The sequence below is a fragment of the Eurosta solidaginis genome, chromosome 1 (genome assembly GCF_040869045.1).
Source record: "Eurosta solidaginis isolate ZX-2024a chromosome 1, ASM4086904v1, whole genome shotgun sequence".
Lineage (NCBI taxonomy): Eukaryota > Metazoa > Arthropoda > Insecta > Diptera > Tephritidae > Eurosta > Eurosta solidaginis.
In genome coordinates this window covers 396,535,610-396,558,145 of record NC_090319.1, presented here as the reverse complement: position 1 = coordinate 396,558,145, position 22,536 = coordinate 396,535,610, and the positions used below count along the sequence as shown (strand labels likewise).

Here is a 22,536-nt window from a genome sequence, read left to right as displayed (position 1 = left end):
AAATGAAACAATAATAACCATCTCGATTTTGTACTCGGCACTATCGTCAAAGAATCACTGCCAAATACCGAAAAAAAGGACCTACTTATTTTATACACTTACTTATTGCATTCAGTGAATTCCATATTAACTGGTAAGCCCATGGCTCAGGGGCAGGACGATCCTATATATTGCAAATATTAAGTTTGTCCATTTGAAATATAGTAAATCATGGTCTAATTCGTTAACTCTTCGACCTGAGAACCATATTCGTCCAGGATGCAACAGTTTGTATGAATAACTGATATTTATTGCGTAAAAAAACACAATTAGATTATGAAGGCGAAAGTTGTGTAGGGTCTCAGAAAATTTCTCGTTGGATGTTCCAAAAGATTTTCATCCATTAAATATATTCTATTGCCCTAACATGCAGCCTCTATCATGCTCAATATTCAATATTGAAGAAAAATCCATTTAAAGTGTACACAAGAAATTGTGTAAACTTTGAAAATCTTATTGTGTAAAGCAAAACTGTGAACAAAAATCGCACTGATAAAAACTTCGTGAATTTTATTGGCAGACAGTGTACACTATTGTGACATTCAAAACTCATACGCACTGTTGCAGAATGACTTTTTGTTTTCATGGCGTTTGATGAATATTTTCTCATTGACATAAATAAGACTTTTGGTGGAGTGTCATAAAGCCACAGGACATTAAGCCATACCCTGCTAGACAGCTGTCAGTCATTTGAGGCGTCAATTTACAGATATGGCTGATGGAAATTTACATCAGGGCGTAAAGCACAGTTTCTATCAGGTTGTTAGAAGCGAAATGACAAACCTGATGTAAACATTCTGTATACTGTAGCGGCAGCCAGTGGGTTAAGGCGATGGTAAGGATGTTCAAACATCTACGTATATATCTGTGTGCATATACCAGCATAGCTACGTTCACATGTGTTAGTAACTGGTAGAAAGCAAACACATAGATGTTCGAACATGTATCTGTTAGTATGCGTGAAGTTTGTTCGTGAAAGTTTATGTCTGTCGTTTCCCGCCAAAATAGGATTGTATGTATTGGTATCTTTCGTTCTTGAATGAAAGTGGTGAGAAAGAAATGCTTTCGATCTATGGGGTACGATCTCCAAACGATGACAGGGCATGTCTCAAATGTAAAGCACATGCAAGTGAGTGCGGAAGCTACTAAAGTCGTTTTAAGTGGAAATTTAGTCCTTTGTGAAGTTTCGGTTTACGGTTGTGGCTAACCGCGTTATTGGCCCGTTAAGCACCGGCACACAAAAAAAAAAACTCGGTGTCCTGTGCCCTATTCAGGTGAGTCAGTGAAACCCCCTTCCCCAGTCCCTGGTGCCTGTGGACTATTCGTGAACATAACTTAAATTGTTAAAATGCAAATTAAATAAAATAAAAATTAAATACCTAAAATTCACAAAATTGAACAAATAAATAAAATTAAATGCGAAGATACTATGAAGTAATGAAATTAAATAAAATAATGAAAGTTAAAAGTAAAATTAAATTAAAATAAATTAACAAAAATTATAAAATAAAATAAAATAAAATAACATACATAAATACATAAAGTCCAACATTTGAGTAATATCTAATACCTAGATAACATTAAATATACAGATAAAATTAAGTAAAATAAATAAAATCAAATAAATAGATAAAATGAGATAAATAGGTATAATGGAATAATTAAATAAAAGCAAATAAATAAATAATAATAATAAAATAACATAACACGATGAAAGTCAATAAATATAATAAGTCCACATGAACCCTAATGTCTGGTTTCGTTGTCAGCATGACCCTAGTCCCTAAAATTCTTTTCCCTTGCCTATTCAGATTGCGGTACAAAGGTTTAAACTTGCCACACCAGCCACCATCATTAGTGCCACGACACGCACGCACACACACAGACACCAAAAACAAGCAAATAAGCGGGGTAGTATAGAATATCGAGGAAGGGAAAACATACAGACGGTGCCAGGCTATACGTCAAAGGAGTAGAGGGGCATCTTGTCGCACCTGTCCTGGCACCGCGATCATAAATTGGAGCATAGCAATAACCGATTGGAGGAGAGAAGCAAACGCGAGGAGAGAGGCAAAAGGGAGCAGCAGAACTGTCCGTGCGCCGCTGCCGGAGTTTATAATAGTTTCTTTTTTTGATATTTCATTTGTATTTTGCTGGAATTTATCAGAGAATTTTTGTTAATCTTAATTCCCCTCTTCGACGCAGGCGCCTCCGTCGCGGGATTGATCGGTAAGTGCTAGACGTTTAAGCTATTGATATTACGTAGGTGGGCATATTATAAACATACACATATGTCTGTATAAAAGAAAAATAAAGGGCAAACTTGTTGGAAGCCAGGAGAGGGTGATAATCGAGCGGGCTACAGTGGCAGCTCGATAATCAGGTACATGACGACATTTAGCAATTTTCAGTTAAACCTTTCATTCATTGTTTTTTTTTTTTTTGTTTCGTTTAATACTCAAGTTTTTTTACGTAAAATAAATTTCAAGTAAAATTTGGTCAACCTTTTTATTCTATTCCCATTACTGTCGATTCCCCCCTCGATTTAAAGTTTTTGCGTTAAACCTTTTTTTTTTGTCAATAAATTAAAAGCTCTCTATAACCTTCCTAAGTTTTTTTCACCGTATCCTCTATATGTACATCTGTCTCTGTATGAACGCAACGTAGGGTTCGATACATTAGCATTAATTAAGTATCTTTTAGTTTTAGTCTTAAGGAAGAATCAATATAATTGAAGTTTTTTATTGAATTTTTCTTTTACGCTAGGATAAGTAATTAATAAAACGTCTTTTATAGCGTTTTTTTGTTGTTGAAATTCAAACTCGCATATTTATTAGGTTTATGGGTTGAGTATATCCCATAATGATCGGCTAAAGAACGTTCAATTGGTGTGGGTGTTGCACGAGTGCAATATAGGGGTCGTGGATGTGAGGCGACGGTGACAGACTAGACAGGCTAGGGACATGGGACATTAACGGACGGACCTATGTCAGGCTAAGGGGGCGTTGCTAAAGTTCCGGAGTCAGTGCAACGCCCAAGGCTGCGTCAAGGTTTTACGCAGAAGGGGAGGGATGACTCCACCTGACACGGACAGACCTTTTCTTCCAGCTTTCCTTTTCTTTTCATAGATTTCAGGCATGAACCCTTTTTTTTGTTTGTATAACTGTAGGTAAGGCGGGTGAGCAAAAACTCACCCCGCCCGACGAGCTAGCAGGGGCTTGCCAGCATGCCAAGTGTCACCTCCGCCTTACCCCAACAGTCAGTTATGCAACAATACGTGTATGCATACACATATATACTATGGTTTTCCATACGAATAAAAGGGAACATTTATGCGAGTGTATTAGTGATGTCAAAAATTCTGTTAATGTGTTGGAGTTTCCGTCAGCTCTGTCTAGCAGGGTAATGGCTTTATGTTTCAATCCAAACGGACATAAAGCCATAATTTAAATATATATTATATTCAAAAATATCTTCCAAATTTTCTAAATCAGTTAAAAATGTAAACACGTGAACCACCTGCAATGTCGGAATTTGATTGATTGTCAACAACATTTTGACAGACAAATGCATTTTGCACAAGGCGACATGAAACCACAATGCCTTTTTACATGAAATAGCGTGACATACAACCATTAAAAAATATGGCTTCATGTCTGATTTCGAGAAAAAAACTTATGGCGTTAAGTCCCATTATATTGAGAATTTATAGCATATGCCCTCATGTCTCAATGGGATGGGAGTTAACGCTATATGACTTTATGTCCTATGGCTTTATCACACCCCACCAAGACTTTTACATTCAGCAAAATAATGTGCACAATAATTTACAGAATCGCATGAAAATTTAAAGTGTAAATTGTGTGTGCAAATGAGTTTTCAATGAGTGTACATTTTTCAGTTTTTCGTAGTTAGAGAATATACCCCCTGGTTATCGAACATTAACTAGAGTTTAAACTCGCATTGAAAACCCAGGCATTATTTCATTTTATTTTCTGGCATTATGTGCATTGCACATGGCATCCCTGCATATTTCATTTGACTGCTCCTATCAGATGATCATTTGACAAATAAAAGCATGATATCCCTTCAAAGAATATTGTCATCTTTGAGAATATTTCACTGGCAATAGTTATAAATTACATAAATTCGAAGAAATATTCGTCACCATTTTACATTTAATTACTTACAAATTAATAGTTGTTTAAAAATTAAGAAATATGGTGAGTTATTATTATTTTGAAAAGCATAGGAATAAATATGTATATTGACGACACGTGAAAGTTTTTTAGAGTCTAATATTAAATGACTTTATTTAACATTATTTATAGTACACAATTTTAGCGGCTTCGCGGGGCACTTGTAACCGGCTTTTCCAAGGCAAAAAGTGTTGGAAGGGGCTACCAAATCAGGTGAGATAAAATTTATAATTGTTGCCTATGAGAATATTTGGTATCACATTTAATGTATTTTTACAGCGTTGGTATTCGCAGCCTAACCGAAGGCCGGGGTTTTTTTCGCAGTTCATTGAGAACTTTAAATCGGAATTGGATAAGAATAAGGAAATGAAGGAAAATATAAAGAAATTCCGTGAAGAAGCTCAAAAGTTAGAACAGTCTGACGCTCTCCAGTCTGCTAGGCAAAAGTTTAACATAGTTGAATCTGAAGCTCAAAAATCTTCAAGTATATTAAAAGAACAATTAGGAAGCATAAAAGATAAGGTCAGTGACGTACTTGACGAGGCAAGCAAATCCGACATAGCAAGGAAAGCATCAAAAATTTCGGAAGAAATTTCAAAAACGGCTAAAGGTGTCAGCGACACTATAACCGAAAAAGGAGAAAAAATTGGACAAACGTCTGCTTTCCAAGCAATTTCAAGTACAACAGAAATGATTCGACAAGAAATAGGTTCTCACAGTATTAATTCTCGCGTATATCGTTCTCCGCGAACCCTCCGAAAGCGCATTGAAGTTGAACCTAGCAACGACGATCGTGTTGTTGAGCCAAACGCAGATGTGACAGGTAATATATGGAAAAAATTTCCAATAGTATTAGGTAAAAAATTGAAAAATTATTGCCGTTTCCTTAGAAGCTTCTAAATTTTTGAAAAACGTTAAGTCCAGGCAAAACGGTCGTAATAGTTTAACTTTACTTAGCAAGCATATTGATTTTCTCGATAGATGACCATACCAGAGACGTCCGGAGCAACTCGGGATTTTTCCCGACCAAAGATTGTCATTTCAGTGTAATCCCATATAATTTGTTGTATCCCTCCCACAAATTGTTATCCTCCCAGCAGCTCCTTGCAGCGGGACTGCGCCATACTCCCTTGCAAAGCGGCAGCAAAGCGGTTGTCTGTAAAGGATTTATATTCTTCCCACTTTCCTTTTTTGAAGTTTATCTAAGTGCGTTTTTCAGTGACGATGAAGTCGGCGGTACGCTCGAGCGAAATAAGTATGGGCAGGTGGTCGGATGCCAGTTAACGCAGTTTACGAGTTCTGCGCTCACGATTGAGATATCTGGCGAGCTGTGACAGCTTCTTACCATACGTGTGGGGGCGTCTCCGTTTATTGTGCAGAACGTCGTTTCTTCTATTTGATCCGCCAACATCTCACCCCTACTGTCCGCCCGCAAGTTTGAATGCCATAGATCATGGTGGGCATTGAAATCGCCTAAGATAATGCGATTGTCGCCAGTGAGTAAGGCCCTGATGTTAGGGCGGTATCCACTGGGGCAACAGGTGTCAGGAGGGATGTAGATGTTGATGATTTCTAGATTTGCATCGCCTGACCGGACAGATAGGCCTTGACGTTCTAAGACATTTCCCTGCGGTCGATGCCAGGATCAAATATATGATATTGCACAGAGTGATGTATGATAAACGCGACGCCGCCTCCATTTCCGCTCATGCGATCTTTTCTGTGGACATTATACCCAGAGCAGGTCTGCAATGCAGATCTTGCTGTTAGTTTAGTCTCTTGAATCGCAGCAATGCGGATGTTGTGCCGCTTCATGAAATCGACTATCTCCGTAATCTTCCCAGATAGTCCATTACAGTTTAACTGCATTACAGTTTAACTGAATTCTGAAGTGCATAAGGGGAGACGCCGCCACTCTGGGGGTAAGTGACGGGTGACTACGCCTGGGTTGTGGAAGGCCAGGACGCATAATTGGGGAAAATAATTTCACCTAATTTTTCTTATGTTTTCTTGCAACAAAAGTTGGATGTTGGATACCTTCTCATGTCAGATGGTGCCAGTGTTGCTCGATCTGCCGTTCTCCATTAAAATACGTGCAATTTACTTATCATGCATAACATTGCGTTAAACGCATCTATATGGAAAACTGCTTATGGGACGGGGCCTTATGTGATGAACAAAAAAATCTAGAACTAAAGTGCAATTTTTCAAGGCTTTGTGCTGACCCAGAGCGGTTCAGAAGAACACGCATCGATGCACATTAAAACCCACATTTTTGGATTAAACTAAGTGAGTATTACGTGTTATAACAAAGCCATTTTTCCCCTAAGATTTTTAATATATTAAAATAAAAGATTGCCATTTAGGGCAGGAAAGAAGTAACTCGCAATACAGAAATAGGTAAAAGAAAGAAAAAAGCTTTTGATGCACATTTTGAAGATTTTTTGAAAATAGGGATTTGAGCTCGCAAAATATGTCCAAAAATACAGTTACCCACACGGCAAACATTGTAAAATGGCACAATACTTTTTTGAAATACTATGGAAGAATTTCAGCAATATTAAAATGTACACTTTTTGAATTTCTTTTGGATATTTCAACTATATTACTAGAAATATTTCTAGTGTTTTCAAGTTTGTTATGAAAAAATTATTAAAAATATACAGTAAAACAGAGATAAATACTGTGTGGGGTAAAATTTGATAATATATTCCTTGTCCACGAAATATCTTATGCCTATTTTTATCACAATCGTTAATCTATTTGTAAATTTCATGTTTGAGTTCTCCCTTGCAACATACCGACAAAGGATTGGAAGGTACTTACTGTATCTCGGCCTACCGAGGATGGTCAGTTCTACATCTTCCAAATAAACAAGCAGGCGGAGGATATTCTGGCAAAATTTACATGCGACTCAGGAAAAGAAGTCCCGAGGATAAAAATCCTAACACGCTGGAAGTGGGCGAAGTCGAAAAGGACCTCAGAAGCCTAAGGGAAAAAAGACAGGTGGAGGTCCCCGACGTCACCACGAACGTGCTAGAAGAGGACCAACCGCTAAATGGTGCTGTGAATCGAACAGAGGAACACACGGCACAACATTCACGAGGGGCTGAAGGGGGCCTCGAATACTCTAAACCAAAAGGGCAAGAGGAGGACGACGACGTCAAGACGAAGGTGCTGGAGGGGGACAAACAGCCCAATGGTGCTGCGAGTCCTACAGATAAACCTCCAACACAGTAAATTGGCGTCGAGCGAACTCCTCCTAACCCTTGAGGAGGGTTCGTTTGACGTGGCGCTGATCCAGGAGCCGTGGCTCTCATAGGGAGGAAAGGTTTCTGGACTTAGCGCGCGCGGGTTTGGCGTTTACTACGCACAAACGGAAGGACGGGTGCGAGCTGTAGTAATGGTAAGGAAACAGCTGCATTCATATATGCTGCCTAATTACACCACCGAGGATCTCGTAGCGGTGGCCGTTGAGCAAAAGAATAAGCAGGCATTTATCCTGGCGTCCTGCTACATGGCCCATGCTGCGGAGGTTCCACCGATGGAGTGCAAAAGGCAAGTACAGGAGGAAGGGCGCAAAGGGCGGTTGGTCATAGGCGCAGATGCAAATGCGCACCACAATGCGTGGGGAGGAGCAGATACGAACGAGAGAGGCGAATCTCTATTTTGTTACATCCTGCAAACCAATTTGCAGATAGCCAACAGGGGAAATGTTCCTACATATATCAAGGTATGATTGGATGGTTCTCGATAGACCATCCTTCTCCGACCATGCGTATATAAGCTTCAGCATCCCACTAAAGAGGGTAGAGAAGGGAGGAACCTTTAGAAACCCTAGGGCAACGAATTGGACTAAATTCCAGAAACATGTAGAAACGAAACTGGGACAACCCAAAGAGGTTGCTAATGTAGAGGAACTGGAGGAGTCGAATGAATTCCTTACAAGGACGCTTATGACTGCATATAACAAAGCTTGCCCTCTAAGAAGATTCAGAGGAAAAGCAAAGCCGCCATGGTGGAGCAATGAGCTGAGTCTTCTAAGAAGACAGGTAAAAGAAATGTTTAAGCTCGCAAAGACCGCGGAAAGCGAAGCGTGTCGGGACGAGTACAGGGATCTACTGAGGATCTACAAGCGTGAAATTACAAGGGCGAAGAGAAACTCATGGAAAAGTTTCTGTACGGACATAGAGTGCTCCAGTGAAACAGCACGGTTGAAAAAAGTCCTAGCAAAGGGAAACATAGTCCAGGGACTAATAAAGAAAGAGAACGGGGAATGGTCACGTGATAGTGAGGAATCCCTTGAGGTGCTTCTCGATACACATTTCCCATCGGGAGACGGTTTAGAAGAACCAGCAGACATCACTCACACTTCGATCACGGAGCTAGTGGTGCCGGGCTTGGTGACCGATACCAAGATCGAGTGGGCAGTGAAGACGTTTTCTAAGTTTAAATCGCCGGGCCCAGATGGTATATTCCCGGCCATGCTACAAGTCTCAAGTAGGGCGGTCGTTGAATGGCTTAAAATAATATTCGATGGGTGCATAAGACTGAATCATGTACCGCACTCTTGGAGAACTGCTCGTGTAGCTTTTCTACCAAAGGCGGGAAAGATCGGTCACGTGTATCCCAAAGACTATAGACCCATTAGCTTAACATCATTTCTGCTCAAAACCTTTGAGAGGCTGATAGATGTGTACATAAAGTCCAACGTGGATGAAAAGCTGCTCTCCACAACACAGCATGCGTACACCAAAGGCAAGTCGGTAGACACCGCATTGCATAGGGTGGTAATAAGCATAGAGAAATCCCTGGAATATAAGGAGTATGCTCTAGGAGTCTTCTTGGACATTGCCGGGGCTTTCAATAATGTTGCAAAATGGGCGATTATGGATGGTCTTAATTACATTAAAGTACATCCTGCCTTAATCAGATGGATCGGCTGCATGTTAAATTGCAGAAAGATTACATCACAATGGGGATTGTACGAGGCCACGAAATCAGTGGACAGGGGCACGCCGCAGGGAGGGGTGCTATCACCTCTGCTGTGGACACTGGTCATCAACCAACTGCTCAGGCAATTCGACGAGGGACCCGTAAAACTTACGGCTTACGCAGATGACGTTGCAATTGTCATAAGTGGAAAATGCATTCCAACGATTAGTTCTTTGATGGATCGGGCGCTTCGGGATATTCATACCTGGGCATCTAATGTCGGGCTGAAAGTCAATGCGGAGAAGACGGATATGGTCTTGTTTACAAAGAGGTACAAGGTCCCAAATTGGACCAGGCCTAAGTTAGGAGCGGTGACCTTACAGGAGAAACCTTGCACAAAATATCTAGGAATCATCCTAGACAGTAAGCTGTCATGGAAGCTCAACGTGGAGGAGAGGGTCAAGAAGGCCTCAACGGCACTCTATGCATGTAAAAGAATGCTGGGGTGTACGTGGGGCCTATCGCCCTCTCTTTCTCATTGGGTTTTTACAGCGATTGTAAGCCCTATTCTATACTATGGAGTTCTTGTTTGGTGGAAAGCCACACAAAAAACAACATACCTCAAAAAATTACAGGGGGTATGCAGACTATCAATGCTTTGCATTACGGGAGCCCTGAAAACAACCCCGACGGCTGCACTGTATGCCATTCTGCACATTCCACCTGTAGACCTGGTAGCAAAGAACAAAGCGTTAACGACCGCAACCAGGCTCGATGCTTCGGGGCAGCTTGAGCGCCGACCATATGGCCATAGTAGTATAGCGTCCTCAGTCACAAGACGAACAGACTACATGATTCCCTACCTGCACTTTGAGGGAGATCTTAAGGCCACAATAGAGGTGGACGGTTGGCTCAAGGGTGCGCAAATGGCGGACGAGGCGATGCATGTGTACACCGATGGTTCCAAAATAGTGGAAGGAGTAGGGTCTGCGGTATACTGGGCTGATCCGGAATTAAGCAGATCCTACAGGCTGCCGGATTACTGTAGCGTTTTCCAAGCGGAAATATTAGCCGTAACCAAAGCAGTAGAAACCCTGGAAGAGAATAGCTTAAGCTGCAACCGTGTTAACTTTTATATTGACAGTCAAGCAGCAATTAAGGCAATAATCTCGCATAGCACAGCATCTAAATGCGTGTTAGAGTGTAAGCAGTCTCTGGAGAGAATCGGGACAGGGAGAAGCATACATCTATATTGGGTCCCAGGGCATATGGGAATAGATGGGAAAGAAAAAGCGGACGAATTAGCTAAAAAGGGCGCATCCCTTGAAGCTTGCTCCGTAGACGTCCCAATTAGATTGGGCGAGATTAAGCGAAGGCGAGAGGTGCACATGATCGACCAAGCAGAAAAGGCGTGGGTTCAAGCGCGGGGCTGTAAAGTGTCGAAGATTATGTGTAGGTCTTACAACCTTAGACTAACACAGTTGCTTCTATCATTAAAAAGAGAGGACTGTAGACTCATGACGGGTATTCTGACTGGACACTGCCTTCTGGCGTCACATGCTTTTAAATTAGGCTTGGTCAGTGATAGCAGGTGTAGGAAGTGCGGGTTGGAGGAGGAAACGATCGAGCACGTTCTGTGCTCGTGCCCTGCACTTGCCAGGCTAAGACTCCAGCTATTAGGAGTGATACAGCTGTCAGATCTAGAAGCAGCAATTGGCTTAAGTCCTAGGAAGCTTCTAGTATTTGCCAAGAGGACGGAGTAATTTTATAACATAGGTCCTGGTTTTTGATAGGGTTTTTCAGTTTGGTCGTTAAAACAAACTTCTGGTAACACTACGGACTCAATCAGTCTATGTGAGGTCCTCATGGACCGGCCAGTTCAACCTACCTACCTCTCCCTTGCTTTTAAGTAGTCGTTAGGTACATGCAGCCAGGTTTGTGCGAACAAAAGGACATACATAAATTCGAGTATGTTTAAATCTTCACAGGATCAGCGCTACCGATGTCAATTAATTTTTATGATAAATATTGTTTTCTTTTTTTTCTATAATTGAAAAATAATTTTATTATTATTCTTGGAATAGAAGATAGAAATATTTTTCAGACGCCTGCGATAGCTGCCCAGATAGATCCATTTCGAAGTTTGATAAACCTTCATCATCAGTACGCTTTAAGCATACCGCGCGACAAACATACTTACTTTAAAAAGTATTAAATAAAAACGATTGATTTTTAATGTTAACTCCGATGATCTCGTTTTATTGACAATAGCTGTGTTTTTTTTAAGTCTATATACGTTTACGCTTAAACTTTATGTGGACTTGCTAAGCGACAAACTTTAATAAAGGCGGTAACACAATGACATTTTTCATATAGATGCGTTTAACACAAGCTTATACATTCCAATAACATCGCCACAATCAACCAAGATGTTGCGTTTGTAAATAATGAAGGAACTTCAGACTTGGCAATTTAAGTTTATTACGCCTTGCCCATTGACATACAAAATTTCGCGAAGCACTGTTGTAAACATTCTCCCTATACAACAAAAATACTTGCTAACATATTTTGTGTCGTATTCGATTGTTATATTGCAGTTTTCAATTGTGCAAAATGTTAGAAAATTTATTAACTAGTGGGAAAAATAATTTCACTTGCAAAGTGTGCCAACACCCTTAGCCAAATGTCAAATTCTTATGATTTGCTTGGCACAAAATTGGGGAGTTGGCTACTTTTCAATATCAGATGGCGCTAGTGTCGCTCATTCTACCATTCTCCATAAAAATACATGCAATCTACTCATAATGCATATAGCATTTTCAGGTCAAATGAAACTTTTTTCATTTTAATGAAACTTTTTTCATTTTAAATGAAACTTTTTTCATTTCAAATGAAACTTTTTTCAAGTCAATTGAAACCATACTACTAAGGTAATTGTCAATATATTTATATCGTATTTTATAACGCTATTTATCAAATTTTTCTTTAAGACGACTGTTTCTAATTAGCCACATTGAAGGCAAAATTTTTGCTTAAATTTTCTTTGTGAATTTAAGCTGCAGTTAAGGTCGGCTTATATAGTTTAACCTTGCCTTTTGATCGTTTCAATTTTTTAATAGAGAAAGTAGCAGGGTTATACGCTAGGAAACTTATATACTACAGTTTAACCACCCACTGAAAATAAGCACCTATATTTTTTACTTGTATCTACTCCTCTTATATATAAAGCACATTCTTCTTCTACATATACTTCGTTAATAACGTAGGAATAAAGCAACATAGAGAACAAATAGAAGGAACCAAAGAGCATGATGTGAGCGTATTTCCTATTCACTGCCTGACGCCAACTAACACATCGGTAGAATCCTCTGTATTATGCTTTTCTCTTTGACCAATGTCTTACCAAACAACATAGAACGATAGCAAGGTATTGAGAGCCACTTTACTTTTACCAACTATATAGTAGAGCATGTGGACTGTGGAGAGATCTTTTTTAACTATGCTGAAAAACATAACCGTAAGAAGTGATCTTTTCTACTCTATGTCACAGTTACATTGCACTTCACTCGTTTGGGCCTTTGAAAACATATATATTTGTTTTTATTCCATTATTTTTCATTGTATATTTTATTTAAATGTAATACTTCGAATATATATATTAGAATGGGTCGATTTATTAACCGATATCGCACCATCGATTTTTCGATAGGATTTGCGGTCAGGAAAAAAAATCACTACGCATACCCAAAAAAATAATTTTCGAGCCTGCGAAATTTCATTTTTTTTTTTTTTTTACTTTTTTTGACTTTGATTTTTAAGGGTTTTTTCATGATTTACTAAAAAAGTTTTCATATGTATACCATGTCCGACCCAAAAGCGTCCGCTAAAATCGTTGGTATACATGAAAATTATACAATCAAATGAAAATTTTATAGTGTTCAAAGTGTTTAATGTGACAAAGTGTACGACAACTCGATGGTACCGATTTTCTATGTAATTAATGGTGTAATTTTTGTAAATTTTATTAAGTTTTCATTTGTAATTTTGTCAACCGCCACATCTAAAAATAATACGCCCCTGATGATGCCAAGGAAATTTGGCGAAACGTTGGGCCGTAAGGTGGAATAAACTTTGTTTTTATTCGCACTACAACGAAATAGATCAGAATAGTTTAAAGGAAACTTAATCTCCGAAAATTTTTTTAGTAGGTCATGAAAAAACCCTTAAAAATCAAAGTCAAAAAAAGTAAAAAAAATTAAATTTTAAGGCTCGAAAATTATTTTTTTGGGTATGCGTAGTGATTTTTTTTTTCCTGACCGCAAATCCTATCGAAAAATCGATGGCGCGATATCGGTTAATAAATCGACCCATTCTAATAATAATATATAATAATAATAATATATTGACAATTACCTTAGTAATATGGTTTCATTTGACTTGAAAAAAGTTTCATTTGAAATGAAAAAAGTTTCATTTAAAATGAAAAAAGTTTCATTTAAAATGAAAAAAAGTTGCATTTAAAATGAAAAAAGTTTCATTTGACTTGAAAAAAGTTTCATTTGACCTGAAAATGCTATAACAGCTCCGACACATAAGCAGTTTTTCATATAGATGAGTTTAACACATGCTTATGCATGTAATGCACGTAATGCTAAGCATTCATAGGCTGCATACCGCCTCTAATTTTTTGAGGTAGGTTGCTTTTTGTGTGGCTTTCCACCAAACAGGAACTCCATAGTATAGGATAGGGCTTACAATCGCTGTAAAAACCCAATGAGAAAGAGAGAGCAATAAGCCCCACGTATACGCAAGCATTCTTTTACATGCATAAAGTGCCGTTGAAGCCTTCTTCACCCTCTCCTCCACGTTGAGCTTCCGTGACAGCTTACTGTCTAGGATTATTCCTAGATACTTTGTGCAAGGTTTCTCTTGTAGGGTCACCCCTCCTAACTTAGGCCTGATACAATTTGGGACCTTGTACATCTTTGTAAACAAGACCATATCCGTCTTATCCGCGTTGACTTCAACCCGACATTTGATGCCAAGGTATGAATATCCCGAAGCGCCCGATCCATCAAAGAGCTAATCGTGGTAAGGCACTTTCCACTTATGACAATTGCAATGCCATCCGCGTAAGCCGTAAGTTTTACGGGTCCCTCATCAAATCGCCTGAGCAGTGGGTTAATGACCAGCGTCCACAGCAGAGGTGATAGCACCCCTCCCTGCGGCGTTCCCATGTCCACTGATTTCGTGGTCTCATACAATCCCCATTGTGATGTGATCTTCCTGTAATTTAACATGCAGCCGATCCATCTGGTTAAAGCTGGATGTACTTTAATGTAATTAAGACCATCCATAATCGCCCATTTGGAGACATTATTGAAAGCCCCGGCAATGTCTAAGAAGACTCCTAGAGCATATTCCTTATATTCCAGGGCTTTCTCTACGCTTATTACCACCCTATGCAATGCGGTGTCTACCGACTTGCCTTTGGTGTACGCATGTTGTGTTGTGGAGAGCAGCTTTTCATCCACGTTGGACTTTATGTACACATCTATCAGCATCTCAAAGGTTTTGAGCAGAAACGATGTTAATCTAATGGGTCTATAATCTTTGGCATACACGTGACCGATCTTTCCTGCCTTTGGTAGGAAAGCTACACGAGCAGTTCTCCAAGAGTGCGGTACATGATTCAGTCTTATGCACCCATCGCTGTTAAAATAAAATCAGAATATTTCTTTTTACTTACAAATATTGAAACTGGAAGTACCGAAATTTCTGCCCCACTCTCAATAAGAAAATTTAACATATTCTTGTCAAATATAAATAAGCGACGAGTTGAAACTTCTAAGTTTCCGTTGTTCGTCGATGCAACAACGGAAGAATTTAGTTTGTTGAACTATTGTTCTTTGAAAAAGTACATGGTTGTTCACATTTTCTGGCCTTATAACCAAATTTATAGTGATATCTACAGAGCCAGTTCGGATTCTCTCGCGAATTAGACCTACATATATCTAGAGGACCTTCTAAAACGATTCCTACTTATAGAACGAGACCTTGAATAATTTTTCTTTTTAATTTCTGATAATTCTAAAGACAATTTTTCAAAAGTTTTTGCACATATGACTAGCCGTTTGAACCAAATTAGATACTAATGCATTTTCGCTTTTTGACTTTTGAAAATTATTGACAGAAGCGATTTCGTTTTTGTTGATAACCTCCCATACATTATCAGCTAATTTCATTAATTCACACTAGAATTGGAACTAGTTAAAATTACATTCAAATTCTTTGGCAGTTTTCTCATCCAAAGTTTCTTAATAACTTCTTGGCTGAAGTTAGTGCCAGAGAGTTATACCAAACACCGATAATATTCCGATGGTTTACAATCTCCCATCTCACAATCTGATAAAACCCTATCTAATTTGGCATTCTCACTCAAAGAATGTCGTTCAATCAAAACCTGCTTTAATGCAGAGAATTTATTATTTTGAGGAGGGCTCTGAATGAAGTCTAAAATTGTCATAAATACATCCTGCGGAAGTGCAGTAATGACATACTCATATTTGCTTATTTCTTGACTAATATTTTTCCTATTAAATTGCATTTCAGCGTAAATGAACCACGCTTCAGGACAATTTGTCCAAAACTGAGGCAACTTCACCGAAGTGGCAAAAATCGCTTCCCAAGGCAGTCGGTTCTATGTACCGGAGCGACTCGGGATTTTTCCCGACCAAGGACTGTCATTTCAGTGTAACCCCATTTAATTTGTTGCGCCCCTCCCACAAATTGTCATCCTCCCAGCAGCTCCTTGCAGCGGGACTGCTCCATATTCTCTTGCTCCGGGAAGGTATCGAATCCAATCCGAGTCCCTCTCCTGACCCCGGTCCTGAGAAATGGTTTTGCTGCATCTGCCGAAAAAGAATCTTTTTAGGACGGTCGTACTCTGTTCAGTGTGTCTCGTGTAAGGGATGGTTGCATCGGACAGGTTGTTCTGGGCTTGATCCCAAAACCCTACGTCCACGTAACTTTTATAAATCTTTTGTGGCTCCTTGCTGTTCACGTCCAAGGGCGTCCCGTAGTCTACGCCTTAGTCCCTAACCCCGTTTGCACCGTTTGCCAGCACAGAATATATATGTTTGCGACATCCGCCCAATGCAGCTCCTGCCTTGGGCGGTGCCACTTTCCTAGATGTTCTGGTCTCCGCGACGGCAACCCCCCGACGGGTTTCATTGCGCCATGTTGCCAGGTCGCAAGCCCCAATCTATCGGGTACCCCAATGCTTGCCCAAGGACGCCCAGTCCCAGGGCCACAACAGCAGTTGCGTCCTGGCCTTCCCCAACCCAGGCGTAGTCACCCGTCACTTACTCCCAGAGTAGCGACGTCTCCCCCTATGCACTTCAGAATTCTGCAGTTAAACTGTAATGGATTAACTGGGAAGATCACGGAGATAGTCGATTTCATGAAGTGGCACAACATCCGCATTGCTGCGATTCAAGAGACTAAACTCACAGCAAGATCTGCACTGCAAACCTGTTCTGGGTATAATGTCCACAGAAAAGATCGCATGAGCGGAAATGGAGGCGGCCTCGCGTTTATCATACACCACTCTGTGCAATATCATATATTTGATCCTGGCATCGACCGCAGGGACAATGTCTTACAACGTCAAGGCTTATCTGTCCGGTCAGGCGATGCAAACCTAGAAATCATCAACATCTACATCCCTCCTGGCACCTGTTGCCCCAGTGGATACCGCCCTAATATTAGGGCCTTACTCACTGGCAACAATCGCATTATCTTAGGCGACTTTAATGCCCATTACGATCTATGGCATTCAAACTTGCGGGCGGACAGTAGGGGTGAGTTGTTGGCGGATCAAATAGAAGAAACGACGTTCTCCACAATAAACGGAGACGCCCCCACACGTATGGTAGGAAGCTGTCACAGTTCGCCGGATATCTCAATTGTGAGCGCAGAACTCGTAAACTGCGTCAACTGGCAGCCGATAGTAACATTGGCATCCGACCACCTGCCTATACTAATTTCGTTCGAGCGTACCGCCGTCTTCATCGTTACAGAAAAACGCACTTTCATAAACTTTAAAAAAGGAAAGTGGGAGGAATACAAATATTTTACAGACAACCTCTTTGCTGCCCTCCCTATCCCGACTGATGCCCGCCAAGGGGAGCGTGCTTTCCGCAAGGTCATTGAATCCGCCTCGGCACGTTTCATTCCCGCCGGGAGAATTCCCGAAATTCGGCCCCACTTCCCGGCGGAGGCCGCAAATTTAGCGAGAGAACGTGACCTTATAACACAGGCGACCCCCAAATAAGGGACATAAACCAACGCATCAGATTGCTTGTGGATGAACACAAGCAGGCGAAATGGGAGAGGCACCTATGAGGTTGTAACCTCTCTGCCGGTGTAGGTAAACTTTGGTCCACCGTAAAGTCCCTATCGAATCCGTCTAAGCACAATGACAAAGTTTCCATCGCCTTCGGCGATAAAGTGCTGTCGGATTCGAAAAAATGCGCGAGCGCTTTCTGCCGTCAATATGTAATGCATTCTACGGTCGACAAAGACAGACGGAGGGCCAACAGACACGCACATAAAAATAAATTCAGCGCGTCACCAATTACCATCACTGCCAGAGGTTGAAGATGCCATTGGTCACGCTAAACCATCCAAAGCAGTGGGCCCAGACGGCATAGCCATGCCGATGCTTAAAAGCCTAGGGAAAGAGGGTTTCAAATACTTGGCACATGTCTTCAACCTGTCTCTTTTCACCTTTGTCATACCCGAAAAATGGAAAATGGCCAAGGTGGTCCCGCTACTAAAGCCTGGGAAACCAGCTGAAATAGGAGAGTCGTATCGTCCGATATCTCTCCTATCGCCAGTAGCAAAGACGCTTGAAGCCATTTTGCTCCCCTACTTCCAAGCAAATTTGCAGCTAGGCTCTCATCAGCATGGCTTCAGAAAACTCCATAACACCACCACCGCGCTAAATGCCATCAGCACCCAGACAAAATTGCGGTTTAAATCAAAACCTCCACCATAGAACAGTACTCGTAGCGCTAGACCTATCAAAAGCTTTTGATACGGTCAACCATGGCACGTTACTGCAAGACCTGGAAGGGTCTACCCTTCCCCCATGTCTTAAAAGGTGGACCGCAAATTATCTGGGTGGTCGGCAGGCATCGGTGCAATTTAGAAACGAAACATCAAAACCAAGAAGAATTAAATAAGGGGTGCCACAGGGTGGTGTCCTATCCCCACTTTTGTTTAATTTCTACATATCTAAACTACCTTCACCACCAGAAGGAGTCACTATCGTTTCATACGCCGATGACTGCACAATAATGGCCACAGGCCCAGGCCCACATATCGATGAGCTCTGCAACAGAATAAACGGCTACCTCCCTGACCTCTCCAGTTTTTTCGCCTCGCGAAACCTGGCATTATCACCGACTAAATCTTCCGCGACCTTATTTACAACATGGACGTGCCAAATGCCGACCATTTTGAACATCCACGTCGATGGCACTACGCTACCGGCATTTTGGTGAGCACGCAGCCGCAATTGTTCCGAAAATCCAGAGCCGTAATAAAATCCTCAAATCCCTTGCTGGCAGTACCTGGGGAAAAGATAAAGAAACGCTCATTAATACATACAAAGCAATTGGCCAGCCGTTTACGTTCTACGCGTCACCCATATGGTCGCCAAGCCTAAAAATTACCCACTGGAAGAAGCTACAGGCCTGCCAAAATACTGCTCTCAGAATCGCCACGAGCTGCCTTCTTATGTCCCCAGAACACTATCTACATAACGAGGCGAGAATACTTCCCCTCAACGAGAGAAATGAGATGCTAACCAAACAGTTCCTGTTGAATACTCAGAAACCTGGGCTTCCAAACAGACATCTGATTGATGAGCCAACACCGCCTAGGGGCTTAAGGAGTCATCTCCGTAAGCATTTTAGATTTATTTATTAAGTCTATGGTTTAGAAACCTTACAGACTATAACGTACATAGATTATTAATTATATTGAAAATAGTACATACAAAGTTTTTCTTTAAATTCATTGCGATTTACAAATATATCTAAATTTATTTCTCTACATAACAAATTAAATTCCGATAGCAGTCTGATAATTGGTTCATTTTGAGCATACCTGGTTTTGCAGAGGTCAATAGCAAATAAATCATGATGTCGTAAGTTTCTGGCTGGAACATTGAGTTTAATACAACGCAATAAAAACGGACAATCAATAGTCCCATTGAGAACATCACGAATAAAAACTAAGCCAGATATCAATCGCCTACTGGCAAGAGTATGCAGACTGAACCTAATACTGGATAATGCAAATTTTAGAAACTTTTTTTGTATACGTTCAAGTCTATTGGAATGCACATCATAAAACGGATTCCAGATTATAGAAGAATATTCCAATTTGGACCTTACAAATGTACTAAACAGCAATTTTTTAGTATAAGGATCCTTAAAATCAGAACTATTCCGTCTAATGAAAGCTAGAGAGGAATATGCTTTAGGTATAATGTAATTCAAGTGATCAATAAACGTGAAATTCGAGTCAAAAACAACCCCAAGGTCTTTGATTTTGTAACTAGAACTGAGGACAGAGCCAGAAATAGAGTACGAAGATATGAGTGGCAATCTAATTTTGTTGAAGGTGACCGAGCAGCATTTTTCGATATTGATCATTAGCATATTTCGATCACACCATTCCTGGAATTTGTTAACCTCATTTTGCATAATTTGAATATCAGAGAAGCTTGTTATTTTTTTAAAAATGTTTAAATCATCGGCATAAAGTAGATGTTCGCACAAGGAAAAACACTCTGAGCAATCGTTGATGAAAATAACAAAAAATAGAGGACCAAGGATACTACCTTGAGGAACCCCAGAGGTAGCTCTATATGAAAATGATTTTACGCCATCATCAACAACATAGTTAATTCTATCTATTAGATATGATTTTACCCATGACAAGAAAGTAGAATGGAAGCCAAAATTTTCAAGTTTTTTAATTAATAAGTCGTGAGACACTCTATCAAAAGCTTTTGACAAATCAGTATAGATTGTATCTACCTGAGAGCCCTCAACAAAGGCTGAAAAACAAAAATTAGAGAAAACAGTTAGATTAGTGACCGTAGATCTGCCCGGTATAAAACCATGTTGAGTATACGAAACATAGGGCTTGATAGCAAATGACAATTTAGAGCTAATGATTATTTCAAATAATTTAGCAATATTAGTAATTTTAGAGATAGGACGATAGTTCGAAACCAGATTCTTACTCCCACTCTTAAAAACTGGAGTAACAGAAGTCACTTTCCATTCATCTAAAAAATGACCTGACCTAAGAGACAAATTAAACAACAAAAGAAGCGGATACACTATAGATGACGTGCATTGTTTGAGAAAAAAAGCAGAGATATTATGAGCATCTAATTGCTTGGAGCATTTTAGGTCTTTTATAGCTGCGAAAATATCATCCTCAGTTAAAACTAGGGAGCCAAAATCAAGCGAAGAAGCTAATTGCCCAGCACTAGAAGTATCAATCTGAACAAAATTATCAACAAAATTAGACTTAAAAAATTCAGCAAACAGATTTGTCCTTTCATTAGCGGTGCTTGCACTCATGCCATTGTAAGACACTATGGACGGAATAACTGACGAAGAACGTTTTGAATTTACAAAACTCCAAAAAGCCTTGGGATTAGATTTAATATTCATTTCAAACCCGAGTAAATAATTTTTATAAAGAAATTTATTTAGACAGTTAAACTCAGTCAAGTATTTCTCATACATTACTCTGTGCTGCAAATTACCAGAACATTTATAAAGCTTATGGAATTTATTGCGAAGATTCTTTAATTTTTTTAAGCTCCGATTATGCCAGGGTAGTTTATGGACCCTTGGTGGTAAACGTGGAATATTTCCGAAAGATATACTACTTATTTTACTCTCAAAAATGTCAAAACAATCAGTTAGAGACCGATCTGCGAATAGGGTTGGCCAATTCTCACTTAATATTAGATCATTAACAAGATCAAAATTACACCGTGAGTAATCGAATTTAAGCATCGAGTCAGTGCAAAGATATGGATATTTATAAAACGCAAGATCTAAGATAAGTAGAATGTGGTGTTTATCAGTCACCAATAAAGGAACCTCAGACTTATACAATTGAAATTTTAAATCAGGACTAATGAAAATAAGATCCAAAATACGGCACCTGAGAACCCAGCCGTATGAAGCAAAAAAACACAAGCAGGTCCTTGGTGAACTCCACAAACAGGCGTCGGACCTTTATGTCAGGAATTGCCCGGTGAATCCAGTACTCAAAGAAAAGTACCCAAAACTTGTGGAAGAGGAACGCATACTCCCCAGGGAAACGCGTGTCACTCTTGCTCAACTTCGTTCTGGATACTGTAACAGGTTAAACTCTTACCTATCCAGAATCAACCCCGACATACACAATGTATGCCCCGCTTGCGATGTGTCCCCACATGACACCAACCATATCTTTAATTGTAATGTGGAACCAACGCCTCTAACACCCCTTTCATTATGGTCCACCCCTGTTGAAACAGCAAGTTTCCTTCGACTCCCGTTAGAGGATATTGATGCCAATTTTTGAACGGTCGCGGCTGTTAGGTGGGGCGAAGCACTGCTATAACAACAACAACAACAAGTGGCAAAATCTCGTTGTGATTTTATTCTTATAAGGATTTACAAAGCCATTTTTAAAATTAGGACCTTGTAAGTCAATAAGTGAGTAATTTCTATTATGTGTTGGTGTAGATGAATGTCTGTCGTGTGGTGGTGTATGATACATATTTAATGAAAATTGAAAATCTCTGAAAAGGTGTTGTTTTATACTCTCGGTTTCCTCGTTCACCTATTTCTCCTAAAAAAAAAAATAAATAAATGTAAGGCGCGATAACCTCCGAAGAGATCTAAGGCCGAGCTTCTCTTCCAATTTGCGTCGTGCTCCTCTTGATTTTCCCTACAAATTGGACGGACGGGACCTACAATGTTTTATGCCGACTCCGAACGGCATCTGCGAGGCAGACGAGTTTTCACGGAGAGCTTTTCATGGCAGAAATACACTCGGAGTGCTTGCCAAACACTGCCGAGGGACGACCCCGCTTAGAAAAATTTTCTTTCTTCTAAGGTATAGTAATTTCGTGAACTTCATGCTTGGTTACCAGCCATCTACATGTATATTTGTAGTTTGTAGCCATATGCGTCTGTATATGTGAGTACTACTTCGGCTGATGGTGAGTATCTCTCTATTGCCTTGTATGTATATGTGTAAATGATGATTGATT

General features: G+C 40.1%; 1 protein-coding gene across 2 annotated transcripts in view; it reads left to right on the top strand.

The window, feature by feature from the left end:
- The first annotated feature begins 1,922 nt into the window (after nt 1–1,922).
- The window catches only part of LOC137238566 (mitochondrial import inner membrane translocase subunit TIM44), a 42,346-nt gene continuing 21,732 nt past the window's right edge, over nt 1,923–22,536 (top strand). The window contains exons 1-3 of one of the 2 annotated variants that reach the window (XM_067763733.1): nt 1,923–2,268; nt 4,371–4,451; nt 4,518–5,061. In XM_067763733.1, coding sequence (XP_067619834.1) covers nt 4,605–5,061 — 457 coding nt within the window. In that variant the 5' untranslated portion in view covers nt 1,923–2,268; nt 4,371–4,451; nt 4,518–4,604. Of the gene's footprint in view, nt 2,269–4,110; nt 4,263–4,370; nt 4,452–4,517; nt 5,062–22,536 lie in introns of those variants that run through there. The other variant, XM_067763732.1, reaches the window with a different exon arrangement.